The sequence below is a fragment of the Sphaerodactylus townsendi genome, linkage group LG07 (assembly GCF_021028975.2).
Source record: "Sphaerodactylus townsendi isolate TG3544 linkage group LG07, MPM_Stown_v2.3, whole genome shotgun sequence".
Lineage (NCBI taxonomy): Eukaryota > Metazoa > Chordata > Lepidosauria > Squamata > Sphaerodactylidae > Sphaerodactylus > Sphaerodactylus townsendi.
Window position 1 is genome coordinate 52,763,823 of NC_059431.1, and position 19,824 is coordinate 52,783,646.

At 39.2% G+C, this 19,824-nt stretch overlaps 1 protein-coding gene across 2 annotated transcripts in view; it reads right to left on the reverse strand.

The window, feature by feature from the left end:
• EFNA5 (ephrin A5) overlaps positions 1–19,824 on the reverse strand; it is a 253,094-nt gene that overhangs the window by 14,587 nt on the left and 218,683 nt on the right. The window contains exons 3-4 of one of the 2 annotated variants that reach the window (XM_048504656.1): positions 3,079–3,144; positions 2,592–2,672 (exon numbers count right to left, since the gene is read on the reverse strand). In XM_048504656.1, coding sequence (XP_048360613.1) covers positions 2,592–2,672; positions 3,079–3,144 — 147 coding nt within the window. The remainder of the gene's footprint in view (positions 1–2,591; positions 2,673–3,078; positions 3,145–19,824) is intronic. The other variant, XM_048504657.1, reaches the window with a different exon arrangement.

Below are 19,824 nucleotides of genomic sequence, written 5' to 3' on the forward strand. Positions count from 1 at the left end.
TTTTGTTACAAGATTCGGATTCTAAACAAAAAGCCCAAACTATTGAAGGATTACTGAAATGAACAACTGAAGTTACTGTACGATTACTGTAACTTAAGACAGTAATAGGGGAATTCAGGGAATGGGTTGGCAGTTTCCCCAATATTTAAACAACATCCATGGAGGAATTTAAATTGACAGGACAAAAGGAATAGGATAAATACCACAAAACTCTTCTGTGGCACAAAACTAATGAAGCAAAGGTTCACAGTTACTGGACCTTATACAATTTCACTTATTTGAAGAAAATGGTTTGACTATTTCCAATTTATTTGAAGAAAAGCAGGGCAGATATCTGTTGGAAAAATGCTTTATGACATTCAAGTACTTATTCTACACTAAGAACTTTAATCAATATATATGTTTGCTTTTGTGGTCACAATACTATACAGAATTAAGGCTACAACTAGGTGTCACTACAAAGCTCTCTGCATATTTCCATGCACCACACTGACACTAGGACTAGTGCAGAAGTAATCTTTTTGTGTAGGAATTCCTCCCACCCTTGCCAACTGTAATTAACAATGATCCAAGTTTATATCAGGACCAGTTTTAACCATGGAGAAGCTGATTAGCAAATCATGTTTGCTAATCACTTATTCTACACTAAGAACTTTAATCAATATATATGTTTGCTTTTGTGGTCACAATACTATACAGAATTAAGGCTACAACTAGGTGTCACTACAAAGCTCTCTGCATATTTCCATGCACCACACTGACACTAGGACTAGTGCAGAAGTAATCTTTTTGTGTAGGAATTCCTCCCACCCTTGCCAACTGTAATTAACAATGATCCAAGTTTATATCAGGACCAGTTTTAACCATGGAGAAGCTGATTAGCAAATCATGTTTAAGAGGGAACCCTGCTTAACATAAGTCCTAAGGAAAAGAGATAATTTAGGGGGAATTTCATATGCAATGAAGAAATGGTGGGGGGGGGATTAGTAATCACATGTCACACTATTCGTCTTTTAAGTGAGGGTAATATGTGTTACATCTAAATTTCCCTTAATTACAAAACACAAATATTAATGTTCAGATAAAAGAGGTAGTCTTCAAAAACATCTAGACCTTCATTCATTCTTCTGATAAAAAAGATTTTTTTCTGTTCTACAGGAAAATACTTCATTTGACATAAACCACCATAATAAGAAGCCAGAACAACATCATGTGAGAAAACCTTCAATGAACAAGGATGATTTTCAAATTTGCAGGTATTATTTCCAGTCACAAAATATTAATACAAATGACCCATAGATCTGTTTAGTGGAGAATGCTGACAGCTTCAGTAAAAGCAATGTTCATAGAAATATTATGCACTTTCCTTTAAGAAAATGTGTTAATAATTTTATCATAAAAACAAAATTGGAAAAAAATACCTAGTTCACACCAGACACAAGCATATTCTGAAATAATCTTTAAAAATCCCAAACTTAGAAATCTGCTTTGGAAAAAAAGAATGTTTGCAAAACATGGTACTTATAAACAGGCAACAGTGTACATATATGAATTAATTCACACATGCTCTCTCACACACACACAACACACACACTTGCTGTATGTGTGATCCAGCCAAAGTTCTGCATATTTAAGTACTATCGACTTCAGATCAGAAAGTGAAAAACATCTGTTCAATTATGTCCCATCAAAACCAGTGAGGTATAAAAAAAGTTTCATTTGATAGGACTATTTCTCAACACTGCAACATTTCCAAATGTGTATACATATTTAGGAAAACATCTAATGTGAGGCATTGTTTAGATTTACACACATGTGCTTGCTTATATACTTGAACACAAACAAACATTTTTTTTACTGAGCTCAGGCTGAGAGGTCTTATGTTTAGTAAGATATATCTGGATAGGTATTCACAGACCCTGCATGAATACTACAAAACACTCTTTCACTCAGATAATTCATGGTAATAAGAATGTTCTGTTTTTAAATCTGACAATGATTTAATTGTAATTGACTAGGACTTAAGATACATGATCTAGAATTATCACCCAAAAATGACTTTTTAGGGAAAAGCACCTTGCTATACATAATTAGAATCTGCCAAGCAATTGGGCAAATGGTTTGTTTATAAAACACTATATTATCTGGAATATGTAGTGTGCAGGCTATGCGTTAGCTTAAATACTTTTACATGGAAATAGTAAATATTTTCAGGAACAATATTTCACTGTATATACACACACATTTTCTTTCTTAAGCAATTACATCCTAAATGGATATTGCAGTGTGGCAAGTTATAAAAATGGGATAGAAATGGGGACAGAAGAATTGCTGCATTTTTTAAAATTGGGATGTCATGTTTAAGTAAATCATTTGTCATGGAAAAAAGCATACTTTGCCTTCTGTTCTCTACTAAGAATACTAGCACTAGCAAGTGAGATATATCATAAGCAATATTAGCACTGCAAGAAATGAGCAAAAGCAGAGTCATTTTATCATGCAAACCATGCAGAGAGGAAGAGGGAGAAGAGAAGCAGAAGCACCAGAGGGGCAGAAGCATTTGTTAACAGAGATTCTCTAAGCATACTAACCTGCTGGTTCTAATGAATTTTCTACTTTGTCGTTAACATCGAAAACACGATCATGAACACCTATAGTTTTCATACAGTTGTCTATAACAAAAATAGAGATAACAGCCAAATATGTTAGTTAGACACCCTTAAATTCCCCATTTTCCTTTTTTTTGTTTTTGTTTGTTTGTTTTGTTCTATCTGATTTATAATTCTATTATATGTATATATTATGTCTTAGCCTGTGGCACTTTTCAAATGCCAGGAAAATTGTCTTTTTGTACAACAGTCTAAGAAACAACAAGTTAGCAACTGCTATGTACTTAAAACAAATAAGAAAAAAAGCTTTGTGAAAAATGATAAAAAGATATGGTGAAAAAAATGCTGCTATAAAGAACAGATACCACACAAGATTTAAGAGTAAAAGAAAGTTTTTACTGATGTTTACTGGACCAAACAAAGCATGCGCTATAAAAGCTACCTCTACAGCTAGATTGAAAGAACTTACTTGCAGGTCGTACAAAGACTTTCAGCTTTAAACAGGACCGTCTCCCGTTATCAGGTATTGCAGATGCTGTTAAAAGACAAGAAAGGGAAAAGCATATTAATATGTGGTTCTTCAAGCATATTTTTCCATCTCTAAAGTAACATAATGTATAAACAAAATAAAAATGAATTAAAGCAGGAATATTCTGAGTAACGTGTAAATTTTAAGAAAATGCTAGTTTTAAAAATAAATAATATGTGCAAACACCGGTAAAACTGTTCAAGTAAATACTGGCATATGTGAGTCACAAAGTTGACCCAAATCGCGCCTCTTAGCTATAACAATCTTGCTCTTAGATTACAAAAACAGAATCCTGATCGGTCTGTACTGTCTTGTAATCAGGTACAGGTTGAGTGAAGCTGATGAGCTTATTTCAAAAGCAAATTCATACAATTAATCTCCTTTATATCCTGTTGCAAAGCAGCTACTGCATGTGGCAAGGAGTTCCACACCTGGGAAATCTTTAATATTCATTATACCACCACAGCATATTCTAAGAAAGAGGCTGACACTGCTTGGCAGAAATTGGAATTCAAACATGATAAATAGCTCAACACAGAGAACAACCTAGGTCTAACATGATATAAGGCCCTATTCATGAGATCTTTCTGATCCAGGTTAAAAAGTTAATGTGGTTTTTAAAACTATTTCTGAGGAAAATGCTATCCTTCAAAACAGCTTCTCATCCATTCATCCTCTGAATCTTCAAACCAGACAGAGCAGGAAGGGGAAATAAGAGTGTATTTATAGCTAGAGCAACAATGAAGACTTGATAACATGCTTTAAACCAATCGCTCTCAGACCGTATCAGCAATCTTTGTTTGATTCCTTATAATGGATTGAAAAACAGATGCAAGGATTGCATTACCTTAGATTATGAGTATCAAAACACACATTTTGAATGCTCTCATCCCAATTAAAATGAAATCTTACCATAATAAAGTTCTCTCACTTAGCACCTACAAGGACATTTTTATGTATGATACCTCACCTTCTTACTGAACAAGAAAAATTCTGCAAAATTTCTTCTGTGGGTTTAAATCAAACTGATGAATTACCTTTAAGTGCAGGGCAGAAAGCTGAACAGTCTCCTAACTCTATAGCCAAGACATTTTACTTGTCTTTTTCATGCAAACAAGATATTCCTTTATTAACGACTCAGAAATTATCATGTTAAGGCCAGAGCTGAAAATTTGCTGCTGTTCACAAAGTTTATTGATCAATACAGTTCCTTCCAGTTGTCAAAAGTTTCATTTGAAAAATAAAAAGCCTAGTAAGCTTCTTCACAAGAACCCAACTGTACATACAATTATTTGTTACCCCAAATAAAGAATAAGTATCTGAATTAAGTTACTATGGCGAGAGAAACAATCTCTTCACCTGAGCATTTGGCTGATTCTCCCCTACTAGGATGGTGGGGGGCAGGGCTCAAACTGCCCTGTACACTCCTCCCTTTCTTGGGGGTGGCTGGGTTGGAAGTTTTTGAGTTTAGAATGTTTTATGGTTTTAGGACTGGCTTTTATTGTATGGGATTTTATTATGGCTTTTATTGTAACTTGTCCCAAGACTGAAGTAAAGGGAGGAGAATAAATCTAAATAATAAATATATACCAGAAACATGGTTGTATGGGACATTTCCAGGGGCCGCTTGAGATACAGAAATTGGTGAGCATAGCAGAGGAAAGTTAACCTGTCTCCACTGCCTTTTACCAACAGAAAACAGCTGGCCATCAATTACAGACTTCCAGCCTCCTATCTAGGTTGGTCCCGAAGTCAATAGGTGACAGTGCCAGATTTTGATTTAGGGACAAATCACTTTGATATGAAAAACCTGTTTTTGAGCAGGAATTTAAAGAAGGTATCAACAACATCTACAAGCGACATGAATAAATGTCAAAATAAATTGTTAATAGATTATTAATAAAATGATGTAAACATCTATATTGTCATCATGTTAATATACTCATCTTTTTGACACGCAAAGCTATGTTTCAGCACATGTCAAATGGTTCCATGTTCTAGAAAATATGAAATCTTTAATAACGTTGGTTGCCATAAAGTATGTTTATATAGAAAATATACTTGTTTGAACATGCATACTTCCGATCACCCCTTGTATTTAATACAATACTGTTCTGTTAGGCTTTAAAAAGAGGCATGAGCTTAGCACAGAATTAAGAACTAGTTTCTTCAGTCTTGTTTTCACTATTTTCACAGTATATTTGCTGAAATGGCTGGCAAGTACAAGGATAAAAAAACAAGAAAAAGGTAGAAGGTAGAACAAGACAAATAGCACAAGCCAGCACGTGTTGAGACTGTCTGCTTCTCTTAGTCACAAAACAAAACCATTCAGCAATGATGCCTTCTATTCTAGCTCCTACCCACTGACAAGCAGTTAAGAAGTGCTAACAGCTGGCTTGCCTGCAAGCTCTCACTAAATCAAAGCTTAAAAATACCCTTTCCTATACTGACATTTACAGTAACTGATGTGTTATAGGCCACAGTATTGCACTTTGTAGAAGAATCTAGGAAACAGTGTCCTTCCTGTGGCTCCCTGATGAATATACAAATCCTAGTCAAGAGAGAAAAGGCTACTTAACAGTACAGGAGTACTGTATCTCCAACTTAACAATAAACAAAGTGACATAAGTAAATTGATGCCCCTGTTAGCCTAAGCAAAAATATGTTTGACTATTTCCTGCTCTATCCAGTTTTTAAATTGATTTTACAAATGACACAGAACATATTCAAAGGAAAAATGTCAATTTTATATTTGTGCTTTGGAAGCTATTCTTTGCATTTATAAAATCAAACAATACAGGCACTCCTCAACAAAGGCCATAACTTTCAGTACCTTCCATATGATGATTACGTTACGGCAAGGACGTAGGTAAGGGGTTTTTTTCTCGGGTTCAAACCCCCCCCCCCCCATTACATGTCTGAAGCTCCGCTCCCCATTTGTGGGTTTTTTGTATTTTTAGTGTTTTTTCAGCTTTTGGCCTGCAGGGGGCACAGTTTTTAGGCTAGCAGCACCAAAAAGTCAGGGATTTGTTGGGAGACTCTCCTGATGATACCACCCAGGTTTGGAGAGGTTTGGTTCAGGGGTCCAGAGTTATAAACTCTCAAAGGGGGTGCCCCATCCCCCATTGATCCAATAGGAGCTAATAGAAGATTTGAAGGTCCATAACTTTGGACCCCCTGAACCAAACTTCACCAGGAAAGTCTCTTAAATATACCCTGATATTTTGGTGCTGCTAGCTTAACAATTGCACCCCTGACAGCAGGCACCCCCCAAATTTCCCCAGATTCTCCTTTTAAATCCACCCTCTTCAACATGTATTTAAAGGAAGAATCTGAGGTCCTCAGTTTAAACATTGAAAGTGATGCTGTTTCAGGATGGGGGAGCATCCACTCCCAAACAGCATCACTTTCAGTGTTGTTTTAACTGGGGACCCCAGATTCTCCCTTTCAGGTGGATTTAAAAGGAGAATGTGGACTCCTTAGTTTAAACACCACTGAAAATAATGCTGATGTGTTTGGGGGTGGATTCCAGCATCACAGCGGCCACCCATGTGGGGGGGACTCAGATTTTGCACTGGGCTCCATTTTTCCTAGCTACGCCTCTGCCTAGAGGGGAGAGCAGAAGGGACTGCCAGATGCTGGCTGGGAACCCAGCTGGTGGGGGGGAGGGGAGTGCTTTTATAAGCACCGAGGCTAGGGCAGGGCTTGGGGCATGGCCCCGCCCCCAAACCCTCCATAAAAATCTATACCTATGTCACTGCATTACGGCTTTCCCTTTTGTAAAACTGCATTTTCTCTCTCCCGCTATAGAAGTCTTTATCTGATATGTCCTCCCTATCTGAAGACACAAAATCTCTGGAAATTTTGAAGCTATATAAAAAAGCCTTTTTTCCCTGAAAAAGGCAAAGTGAACAGAAATTGGACAAAAGAAACTGAAATCCGAGTTGCACCTTCTGAGATTCCCCGGCCCAAAAGACGCCCAGCTGGCCTCAACGATGGCCAGGGCTTTTTCAGTCCTGGCCCTGACCTGGTGGAACAAGCTCTCCCCAGAAATCAGGGGCCTGTGGGACCTAAGTGAGTTCCAGAGGGCTTATAAGACAGAGCTGTTCTGCCAGGCTTTTCCATCCTGCCAGCAGAGCTAAATCCTCAAGTTCTCTTCAGGCCTCCTGTGGGCCTAGATAGGGAAGTCACCATCCTGGTTTTTAGGTTGCTGAATTATTGTGTTGTTTTTATTGGGTTTTAAATAATTTTTATATTGAATATTTTATTGTAATTTTATTGGGTTTTGACTGTACGCTGCCCTGAGCACTTTTGGGAATGGGCGGCCCAGAAATCCCATCCCATCCCATCCCATCCCTCCCTCCCTCCATCCATTTATACCTTCCTTTCTTATCATGTTTAAACTTGCTTTACTGCTTTAATGACATAAAAGTGACAGGACTGGATTGGACTCTCAGGCCCATTATTCATGGAGCGCTTTACGCTCTTTGCTATGCAGAGAGTCTCCTCACACTTCCTCGTTTATATGCAAGGAGGTACCCCACTGCCTGCTTTGCAGCTTGCTTGCCCTCACTTCCACGTCACTTCCTGCCAATCACAAGATTGATGGCTTTTAAAAAAGTATACCAATATTCTTCCATGGCACAACCTCGCTGCTTCCCTCTGTTGCAATGCTGGAGAGCTTGGGAGGGAGGTGGGCCAGGCATGATCAATCATTGGCAGTGAAGGAAGGTGTCATGGCCAGGCAAGCCCCTGTTCCTTTCCTAATGAGAACGTGATGGGAGCCTGAAGGTGGGAAAAGGGGGGTGGAAGAAGATGTGGGAGCATGTGAATGGGACTATACTGATATTCTTCATCACAAGCTTGCAATATTGCTGGCTTTTTAAATTTGGAGTTCTTCAAATTTCATATAGATATTCCTCATATTACTATTGCACAGGCTTGTTATCATTAATTTTGTTTTTGGGGAAAAGGTGGCAAACCCCCAGAAACTCTGAATCAAAAGAAAACATCAAAGTTGAGTGTGTCTGCAATGAAAACTCTGTTGCAAAGGAAACATACCCTTGGTGCACAGCAGAGACCCACTGTATAATCGGCCTTAGTGCTACTCTTTAAATTGTTCTCAATTTAAAGGAGCCTCTGGGTTTCACTCAATCATTTGTGTTGTGGTCTGAATTAAATCATCTGTAAATAATTTCCTGAAATATATATGGGATTGGATCACTGTAAATCCTCTAAAAGAGAAAATACAGAATCAATAGTTTGATTACCTCTGAGTTTAACTACAGATAGTTAAAACGTGTTTAAAATAGTTTTCATGTCTAGGATTCTTGGAAGCTGGCTTTTGATGCCACTGATTCTTCTGGACCACCTTTCAGCACTAAGATTTGGAGGCATTGCCATGCAGTGGTTTTGGTCCTACCTAAAAGGTAGGCTTCAGAGTGTGGTGCTGGGGGGTTGCTCCTGGGAGAAGCATCTGGAGTTTTGGGCTGAGTTGCCACCAGTGTGCAGGTGACACTCAGCTGTATCTTGGACTTCCAGGAGATCCCAGAAGGTTGTGGAAACCATGAACAGATGAGGGCAAACAAGCTGAAATTTAATCCTGACAAAACAGATGTGATACTGATGAGTTAATATTAGATTACTGCAGTGCATTTTCCATGGCGATGCCTTTGAAGCTACATAAGGTACAGAATGCTGAGGCCAGATTTTTGTCCAGAGTGAGTAATAGGCTGATTCTGCATGGGCAGCAATGGATTCATGGAACCTGCTTCTGCTGCCTGCCTCTGTTTGCATACCAGCTGCAGGGGCCACCCAGGATTGCTGGGATCCCAGAGACAGAAGGCAGCACGATTTGCACAGAAATACTGTTTCCACGTGAACCATGTAGCAGAAAATCAGCAGAAAATCCCCCCAGTAGCAAGTAGCCATATCTTTTTTAAAATCCCCGAGAATCCTTACATCTACCTGCACGGCATACCGGCTGCCTATTAGAGTATCCCCTCTAATGACAATTGCCTGGAGAATCCACCATAATGATGGAGGGAAAGGGGTGGTGCGTGAATGCTTCATGTTTGCCGTAATTCGCACAGGCAAGCACGAATCACTTGCAAGCCAGGTTTAAGGGGGGAAAGTTGCAGCATTAGCCATAAGGGCCTTTTCTACACAAGTTGTTTACAATTTATCTTGTCACCAAGTGCTTTTTTTTTTCATTTTAATTCTGCACATTTCCCTCTCTGTTTCTGCAAACATTTCTAAAAACCCTGATTCCAAGCAGCTTCTTTTGAGTGTGCGATCATGTTGAAACCGTCTTTATATTTCTGCCCCATCAAACACTTGGCATTTATCCATAGCCTCGTATAGTTGCCCAACTCCCCTTCAGCCATTTTCTTCTCCTCCCCCCTCACCTGTTTTTGAAAGGAATTTCATTTAATTTTTTTCTCTTTGTCATATCACATGATTAGGGTATAGAGGCAAGCCAGGTTGTTTTGTCAATTTCATCTCAAATTGGCTATGTAACATTAAGGTGAAGATACACTGTGTGCACAGTTAGAAGCAAAGGAATTGATAAGGAAGGTTGTTTTTACAGGAAGAAATTGACAAGAGACTGCCACAGTCATGATTGAGAATTACTGCAGCTCTAATTTGGCTGAAAAATATGCTGGGGGTTGGGTGTGTGGAAGGGAGAAGCAATATCTCTCTGCTCTTCAAGCAATAGTGCCTGCTCTAGTAGGGAATTTTTTTGGCTTACATTTTGTATGTGTAGTTCTCAATGGTAGAAATGGAGGTTGAGACTTTTTTTTTTAGTTGCTGCTTCAACGTAACTGCCTAATAACAATAGTGCCTAATAACAAAAAACTTCTTTTGAAGTCATCAGAACTTTCCAAGTTTAATGCATTTTATAATTCAGGGGGGAATCAATAATAACATTAATACATCACATTTTATCTACTTTTAAAAAACATTTATACTGCTATTAAAATCTGACCAAGATCCCGCTCTTATTGCAAAAAGCTCCCATCAGTCCTTCAGAACTCTTACTGCTATAAGTAAAAAAGCAGGATAAAAATGGCTAGCCTCATGAGAAAAGGCCATATATAAAGGGCATAGCTAGGAAAAGAAGCATTATTTCCTTTTCCTTTTACATAAGTGTATTAAATTCTTGTAAAATTGAGATAGATGTTGCAATACAGGGTTTCTTAGCTAACAATGTATATGTGTGTGTGTGGAAGAAAACATTTTAAAACAATATTCACTTTTAAATGATGGAAGGAGTATAAAGTCCGGATATATAAGGCTCAATGACAGCAAAATAATTAGGTCAGTCATTTTGCAGCAATACATACTACCCTGTGTCAGAATTCCAAAGGGGCCTTCAGGCTCTAAAAGGCTGGGAACCCCTGCTATAGACTGTCTTGCATAAAAATCTTTAGGATACATTCTGTGTGAATAAAACCTTAACTTAAAAATCATTTTACCCACTGCAAAAAAGAAAATATTCATAGGGGGTTCTCCCCCCTCCCCCCAGATTTTTCTATATTTCATATCTTTCTGTTAGAAAAACAGAAAAAGTGTGGGTAAGATCTTTCAATTTTTGCCCTGTGGGTTTTTATCTCTCTCTCTGTATTATTGACAACTCAACCTAGAGTGGCAATCACTCCACATCTTGTGGAAAACCACAGCTACCATCAACCAATAGAGCCCCATTTTATTTCCATTACTGGCATGAGGAAATTTTCCTCATGAACCTCAGGAAATTTTGCAGGTTACTTGTTTTTTTCATGGTGGGAACCATTTTTCTGCAGCCACAAGACCTACTAGAAAAAAATCTTGGCCCAGTTTCCTGAAATATGGGGAAAACGTTGCTTTAGGGAACGATGCTCAGAAGAGCCATGGGTGGCATGTAAAAGACTCCTGAGGTGGCTCTTGAGCCACTCAAGTGACTAGGGCACTTTCCACAAGGGCCAAAAACAGCGCCCTAGGGATGGCAAAAATGCCGTCCTTAGGGAGCTGTTCGCATGGGGGGCTCCCCCCTCGCTCCTCCCCAGCGGCGCAAAGCCGGTTTCCCAACCTCGCTCCTCAAGGAGCCATCCCCCCTTTCCCGAACGCCTTCCCTTCCCTCTGACCTTCTGGCGCGTCATCCAGGCCTGGGGACATGCCCCCCTGCCTGCGACTCCAGAGCTGTCGTGCAGGGCAGGGGGCGTGTCCCCTGGCCTGGACGATGCGCTGGAAGGTCGGAGGAAAGGTAAGGTGTTCGGGTGACGGCGCAGCGCTGTGCCGTCTTCCCTGCCCCTACTGCGAACGGTCCTGGGGGGGGGGTGCGTCTGCGTCGTATACGCTGACGCATCCCCCGAGCGAGGCCATGCAGAAACGGCCTATCATTGCTGTAGAACAAATACAAACCCTGACTTTTATCTTTGACTTTCCTTTTTACTCTTCAACAAAATTCTGGTTCATGAACTAGTCCACTCTGATCTTAACTATTGCAACTTCCTCTCTGGCATTCTATTGCTACAATTTACCTTCCCCTTTCCTCTATCCATAATTTTCTCTTGAATTCTTCATGCCTTTTATAACTCTAATGCTTAAACCTCCTCAGCTTCCAGCAGAAGTTCCTTGTTCCATAAGTAAAATTGTGAACATTATTGTGCCAGCTGAAGGGGACATAAGTTCTGTTCCTTTTCTGTTACAGGTATTAACCTGGTCACGGCCACAGATGAGACCTTCTGTTACCAGCTGAAAGGCAAGAATTAAATGGCTTTCCAAACTTTGGCTCTAACTGAACCTGCACCTCCCAGTCCCTCTTCTGTACCAGTCATATTCTTCAGACAGCTGTCTCCTTAAGTTGCTCTCCCTTAGGACTGTCCATATAGTTATAGAGAAATCACGGGATTTTCAGTGTTGGGCCAAGTCCCAGTTCCTATAAGAGTGGTTGCAGATGGTGCCTTTACTGCCATGTTTAGGAAGACATGTAAATGTTATTTGAGAGAGCAGTTGGTGGGAAGTTTTAGCATATTTGGCTGTGTTCTGTCCTCTTTTAATGTTATGTTTTAATTTTGTACTTTACATTTTGAGTGCTTTCAAATTTGTAATTTGTAATGTATATATTTTAATCTGTATTGATATTGTTGTTTCCTTACGTTATAATCATTTTAATTTTAAGTTATAATCATTTTCATTAAAAAATATGAAACTACAAAACAACTATCAGCTATCCCTAAGCCAACTGAAAAAATACTTAATGATTCCAAAATTTTGTAATCAAACATAAGAACAAAAAAACTGGGATATTGAAAAACTCAATCATTTCCAACCTTACATCAGATATGAATATGAATATTGGCGCAAGTATTGGTTCCTTCTTGATCTTTTCGCTTAGTAAATCTAACACTTTCAACCATGAGTGGAACCCAGGCAGTGCAATCCTGGTGGTGGGAGTTCACAGAGGATGGCACCACCATCGCACCACCACATCGCATCAACAGCAAGTCAAAAATTATGCTGCTTTTTCTCCCAATAATATGGCCTATGCAGCTCAACAGACTTTGCCACTGATTTTGGCAGTCTAAGTCTGTGATGGCAAATGGAGGCATTCTCAACAAAAGAGCTAAGGATGTCAATTCAAGCTAGCCCTACCGTAGGAGCACCACTTTGGCACTGGTGCGAGCTCCCACCCCAGCGGAGTGCTGATGCCACAGCTGCGCTATCGTATCATGCTGCCACATCGCTCCCTGTACCAGTGTAAGTGTGCCAGTATAAATGCCCCTTGCATGGCACAAGTAGCTTTTATACCAGCACTCTTTTACCAGTCATGCTGCCTCCTGAGCTGTTTCAGTCCTACCCCTCAGGACTGTACTATGAAAGTGAGCAGATACAAGAGATAAGCAATCTCGTTTTGGTGTGGGGGGAGGTTTAAAAGCAAAGCATCGCAGGAATGAGATTTAAAACAGAATAGCAGAATGGTTATGGTCAAATGATACACTGTAATTTCAAATGTATCAAGGTGTTTCAACCAGCATTTAAGTTTTTATTTTCTACTGAGAGTGATTTCTCTTGGCAGTCACTGGTTTGTTTGTTAAACTCAAGCTTCTTATATACAGTGGTTGTTTAGTTGGAGGAATTAGGAACATTCACACACTTCTTTAGTTTTTTCTATAAACTGGCCTGGGATCACTCCTTTCAACCATGCTATTTAGCATTAAACTCTTAGGGATCATTCTATCAACCTTATGTCCGTAGATAATGGATCCTTTCTGATTCAAAACCCAAACATGTTCCTTTTCACTCAAGAAGAGGATCCTCCAATGGATTCTTTGTTTCCAAGCTCTATCTATTAACTCCTTTTTCAGTCCATTAACTGTCAGAACTCCAACTGCCATTCTCAGAATACTCTTCAAACTCCATGTCAATCAAGGAGTTCTATGGCCAGGACAACTCCTTGGAAGGCAGCTATCTGTCAAACATCCAAATAAATAAAATAAAAATGTTGAAGGCACTTTGTGTCAAGGCACTTTGTAGAACATGAACATGTTTGTTTATGCAATGGAAATCTTCTGGAATCTCCCAGTTAGTACCTGAAGATGCCAGCCACAGATGCAGGCGAAACGTCAGGAGAGAATGCTGCTAGAACACGGCCATACAGCCCGGAAACCACACAGCACCCAAAATAAAAATGCCTGATTATCAAAAAAAATTTCAAGTGCAGCAAAATGAAAGAGTATGAGCAAAACCACTAAAATAGTCTTAGCACTATTTAAAAAGACAGAAGCAAAAGAAACTGCAACCCATTCAGGTGCATGAGCTATGTTTTGTCTCCTTGTAGACATGTATTTTATTTTGGATATGCCTTCCATGGTGGTGGTGATTTCTTCACCTTGAGATGATACACTGCAGCAAATGAACAACACTGTCCTTACTTTATTGTATATAATGGTCCTATTATATGGCACTCATAATATTTTTCAAGGAGGACAATAATTTACTCTTTATGAAGCACTACTGAGTCCAAGTTAATTCACTGTCATTACATTATTAACTGTAATTATTGAATATTTTTCTTCCCTGAATGCTTCCTTTTGTACTTTTGTTTTTCCCTTTGCATATTTGCCACAAATAATTTGCATTACTGCACAGTTTAATTTAGCATTGCCTTCTCCCTGCTTGTATGGAGCGACAAGGTCAGATGTGTTGAATGGTAGATTTGACCAAAAAGCACCTGCTCCATCTTAAAATAACTAAGCATAAATATTAGCTCCATTGGGAATTTTTTTGCTGCTGGGAGAATGAAACTTACTTTTCTTTATGGCATTCAGGTCGTACACAATAGAAAAAAGGTCTGAATAAAATCAAGTTACATTAGAGCTGTTCACAAAGAGCAAGGAATAAAATTTCATACTATTTTGAGATTTACTTTCTGACTTCCATGATTTCTGCAAGAAGTTTAGGTAATTTCTGGAATATGATAATTCAGTAAAATGTGGATAATGCGATCCTTATTCATGAAGTCTTTTGAGCAGATTAGGGGAAAGATTAAATTATTATGTTGTATGGCATGTAACTGGCGGTCCAAGGTAATATGTTGAATTGTGTCAAGGCACTTTGTAGAACATGAACATGTTTGTTTCTGCAATGGAAATCTTCTGGAATCTCCCAGTTAGTACCTTTGAAGGGAGGGCATTAAATCGAGCTAGCATAAAAGCTCTACAGTGTGAAGGAACAACATGGTGAAAATACTGAACCATTCTGTCATAGGGATTAGCAGTTTTAGTATTGCAGGAAAGCATGCATGTGGTTGGGCAGGGAATAACTTTTGGTATTCCAGATCTAATAGTTTCTGTGTTGAGGCTCTAAATATATGATTCTCACTTAAGGATTCAAAAAAGACAATTCACTGTCCTGAATTTACCAGCACATGTTATCTCTGAAAGCCCATTTTAGGACTGGACTTGCCATAATGTTTAAACCTTGGCTCAAAGTGAATTTTATCTACTCTTTCTACTAGCTCAGGCTTTTTCAATTCATTTATTGGATGCAACCTTGATTCTAATTAACATCTTCTATCCATTGCTGACACAGTTCTGATGACACAATGGGACAAATTTTCTGATTTTTTGCTTTCCCTATTGTAAGTCAGTTCCTACGGCCCAGTTTATCATCTTAGGTGCAGTTTACTATCTTAGGAGACAGCGGTGTAGTGGTTAAGAGCAGGTGCACTCTAATCTGGAGAACTGGGTTTGATTCCCCACTCTGCCACTTGAGCTGTGGAGGCTTATCTGGTGAACCAGATTAGCTTGTGCACGCCAACACCGGTGTTTTCCATCAGGCAGTCAGAGAGCTATGAGAGAACTGGCAGTGAGAGAGCCAGGACTGGGGGTGACCGGCGGTTCTGGCAGGCCTGGAAAAAGGTTGGGTACATTCAGGCAAGTTTGGCTAGCCTGAAGAGGGGGACTGGTGGCAGAGGCTTCCCAGCACTGACCATCTGGGTGCATCCAACTGGTTGTGAAAGAGCCAGGATTGGGCATGCCCGCACGAAAACAGGGTGCCTGAGGCAGCATCACCTTGCTGGGGGCATTAGAACTATGGCTGGGCACATTCATGTCGAAAGCTTCCAGGCAGCGATGGTGATGGCGACCCACCGGCAAGAGGAAAGTCATGGCTGTACATGCCTGTCTGAGGGGTTTTCCGCACCACAGAAGGGAGCTAAGGTTGACTCGGTTCCCTTCAGTGGGGGGCGATTCCAGGCTGTCCGCACAGCAACTTACTTGGCCCCCTGGAACCGAGCTAAGTGGGCGGGATCATCTTGGTGCCTGTTTCGCTCCTCGATCGTGATTGCCGCTTGTGTTACCATGGGAAACGGAGTGTTCTTTTTTTTACAGTTTTTACAGTTTACAGTTACATGCCCGCCACAACTCTTCCGTTCTGCGCATGCCACAAAAGCGGCTCCTGATTGGTTGAACGGATGAGGTGTCGTTTCGATGCGTCCGCACTTCAAAGCTTTGAAGCGGTATCGACCTTGTTCCAGCAGAAAGGTGCAGTTCATACAGCGACAGGGATGTCGCAGTTCTGAGGGGGGGCGGGAACTGAGACAAAACAACATTGAGCTCAGTTGCAATGCGGATACACTGAGGTGAACCTAGATAGAAACTAGTACACCTCTGTCAGTGCGGAAAGCCCCTGAGAGACTTTAGAACCCTCGAGACAGCAACAGAGGCCAGTGTCAACGGCCCCTAAGCAAAGCTCAACAGGACTCCCTCAGGCAGCTGAGATTGGGGTAGGCCCTACAACAATGCGAATATGGTAGCAACAACAGCAGAGACCTCCTACTGGTAGTTAGTGTTAGTAGTATGTATTCAGTTAGCCTAGTTATGTTAGTTAGCTTAGCAAGTGGATATGTAGTTTAATTTAGATTAATGTTAGTTGCTAGGTTAGAGAAATTATTAATATTAGTCATAGCAGTTAGGTGGACCTACCTGTGTTTAATTAAGTTGCTAGGCTGGAGAAGTTTATACTATTACCATTTAGTATATATGTAATGAACTGTATTGTTGGTATTTTAGGTAGGATTCTTTATACTCTTAGGTTGCTCTGGATTATAGAATTTTAATAGGAAGTCGCCATCTTAATCTTTTATGTCATTATCAGGTTAATTGTGATGATTTTGTTCTATCATTGTGGTTTTATGATTTGAATTATGTTGTACTGTGGTTATGTTATTGTGTGAGTATGTACAACGCTTTGATGTTACCAGATGAATATGTTGTGTAATACTGTTACTATTATGGATGTTATGATGCTGTGATATTTCTGATGTTATGATATTGCCAAATTATGAAATGTTATTATGTTTGCTGATGATATGCTATGGAATGTTGTTATGTTAGTTATGTTTTTGCTTTGTTAATTTAAATGGGAATATTGAATACTTGTTAATTTGATATTGGAATATTGTCAAGACTTTGACAGACTGTTTATGGTTGATGTTATGATCAGCTTTATTGAATTGCTATGCTTTATCGTTCTATCTTATGATGTTGTTCACTGCCCTGAGCACTTCGGGGGAGGGCGGTAAACAAATTAAAAATCCAATCCAATCCAACACAGGCCAGCTGGGTGACCTTCGACTAGTCACAGTTCTCTGGAGCTCTCTCATCCCAACCTACCTCACAGGGTGTTTATTGTGACGGGAGAAAGGAAAGGAGATTGTAAGCCCCTTTGAGTCTCCTTACAGGAGAGAAAGGTGGGATATAAATCCAAACTCTTCTTCTCTTCTTCTAAATGCCCGAATTGTGTCTAACAGCTTGGCTATGATAACAAAGATCTATTCCTTCAGTGCTAATCTATCCACACATGTCTAAGGAGAATGAAACCTAAACCTTAAACTAAGGAGAATGAAACTTTATTCTCCTTGTCATTCTAAAAATAAAATTGTCTACCAAATTGGAATAGATATCAAAAATCGCAAAATCCAGTCAAGCAAATATCAATGTGCAAGATCTGTACCTTTAAAAAGAAGTGAGCTACATGACAAGTCAGGAAACACTGAAATTCAAGTTTAGGATATGTTTCTACTTAAATAAATTATAAGTACAAGCTCTTTGGGGAAGAAAGGAGTATTTATAGCTATGATTTGCCTTTAGCCATCTAGGCACAATACCAGTTTCATTAGTCAAATCTAAAATCCACGTAGCCTTATATAACCCTCAAATCTTAATTCTGATAGCCAGAAGCACCAAAATTTCCAATAGTCTGTGAAAGCCCTGGAGATTTGGAAAGTTTCATTTTTAAGAACAGCCATCTGCTTCCTTCTCTATAAAGAAATGAGTTTATGTGGGAGCATTAAAAATGCAGTTTCCCATTATGTTTGCCACAGGCAATATTTCTCAATTTGCGAGAGTCAAAAGAAAAGATAGCCTATTAGCTGTTAGCAGAGCTGAGCCTTTCCCCATAGGGTTTCATGTGATTTACAGTACAACACAAATGTATGCAGATTAGCCAGGTAAATGCAGTATTAGGCATCAATATTCTTCTCACCATGTAAACTGGAAAAAGTTCCAAATTTACATAAATACTATTGAAAAGTCTGCTGGAATTTAACAAGCCAAAAAAAAGTAGACATGTGAAGAGTATTACCAATATCAATATTACTTGTTATCAATATTAGTAAAACATTAAAACAGCAAAAATACTTACTGTTACTTCATTTTTAAAAGATGTAGCATAAAAATCAGAATGGGGAATTAGGTACTTCAACATAAAATACCCAAATCACCTTCAGAAATCTTGAGAGCACTCAGGAGATATTTATTTGTGCTCCTGCATAAGAATGAAACAGCAAGTTGTATTGTGACTGTCTAGATTTGATTGCTTCTGGAGACTTATAGTACAATCCTAAATAGTGTTACATCTATCTAAGTCAATCGATTTCAAAGGACTTAAAAAGGGTATAACTTGGCTTTGGCTCACAGTGTCATGTACTGCTATTCCTTGCTCATTCTTGATGCTTGCTTTATTAAGCATGCACCCTGAGTAAACTACTTTCCTCCATAGCCACTGACTTTTTGGCAATATTTGATCTCACCAAATCTGGCATATACATTTAATCATCAGCAGGCTCAAGCTACTGACAAAATTGATTATTTTGATCTCTTGAAGGAAGTGGCAGGAAGATGCCAACTATAGAAGATGCAGTTCTAACAACTGTTGAGGAAAACTGAAATCAGTACTAGAACATCTGCCTTGCAAGGTTTTAAAAATAAATTGCATTTTAACCAAAACTTATACATACATATAGTATGAGTTGTGTTTGTGTTTGAATAACTGGACTGTATTTACCACCCTTCACAGGAAATGCTACCATGTTTAAAATTTCAGCTGTCAAAAATAAGGGCATGATATATAAATCGGCTTTTCTTTAATTATGAAATTACTATCTGCATAATTGAAATACAATCTGCAAAGCTTCTATTTTGCATCATTCTAAGATGAAAATGGCAAGGTAATAAATAAGTGAATATCAAATTCCACTAAACATCTCTAACATATCTTGCATCCTCTAGGGTTTTTAGTAAAAGTTGCAAGCTGATTCATTTGTACATGAAAGGGTAGTAGAATTCCTACACTCAAACATTTTGTTTTCTGTAAATGGTTTAGATATTACATTCAACAAAGTAACAGGAATTCTTGTGATGAACTTTCCTCCTATCAATGTAATAATTCCTCACTGATACCACACAGAGGAATCATGGAGAATGTTCTTTTTTTTCCCTTTGTAGGATAAGCTGAAAGGAGGTTACCCAGTAAGTTTTACAATCCAACCAAGGGTTCCAACCTGACCTCCTTGTTCCAAGTCCTCTAGTCTAGTCTAACCATTAAATTATACTATCCTAGCAGTTGAACTGTGTAGTAAAAAAACTCACTGGCTGTTTCCGCATGGCCCATAAACGACGGCCTGGGGGCGGTAAAAACGCTGGAATAACAGACTTATCTCAAGATACTCCTCTGAAGATGCCAGCCACAGATGCAGGCGAAACTTTAGGAACAAGATCTACCAGACCACGGTCACACAGCCTGGAAAAACCACAACAAACAGATGAATCTGGCCGTGAAAGCCTTCAACAATACATTCACCATAGAATGTCTACCAAAAAGATAGCGAAAAGGCCCACCTGCATGGCTGAGCTCTTAAAG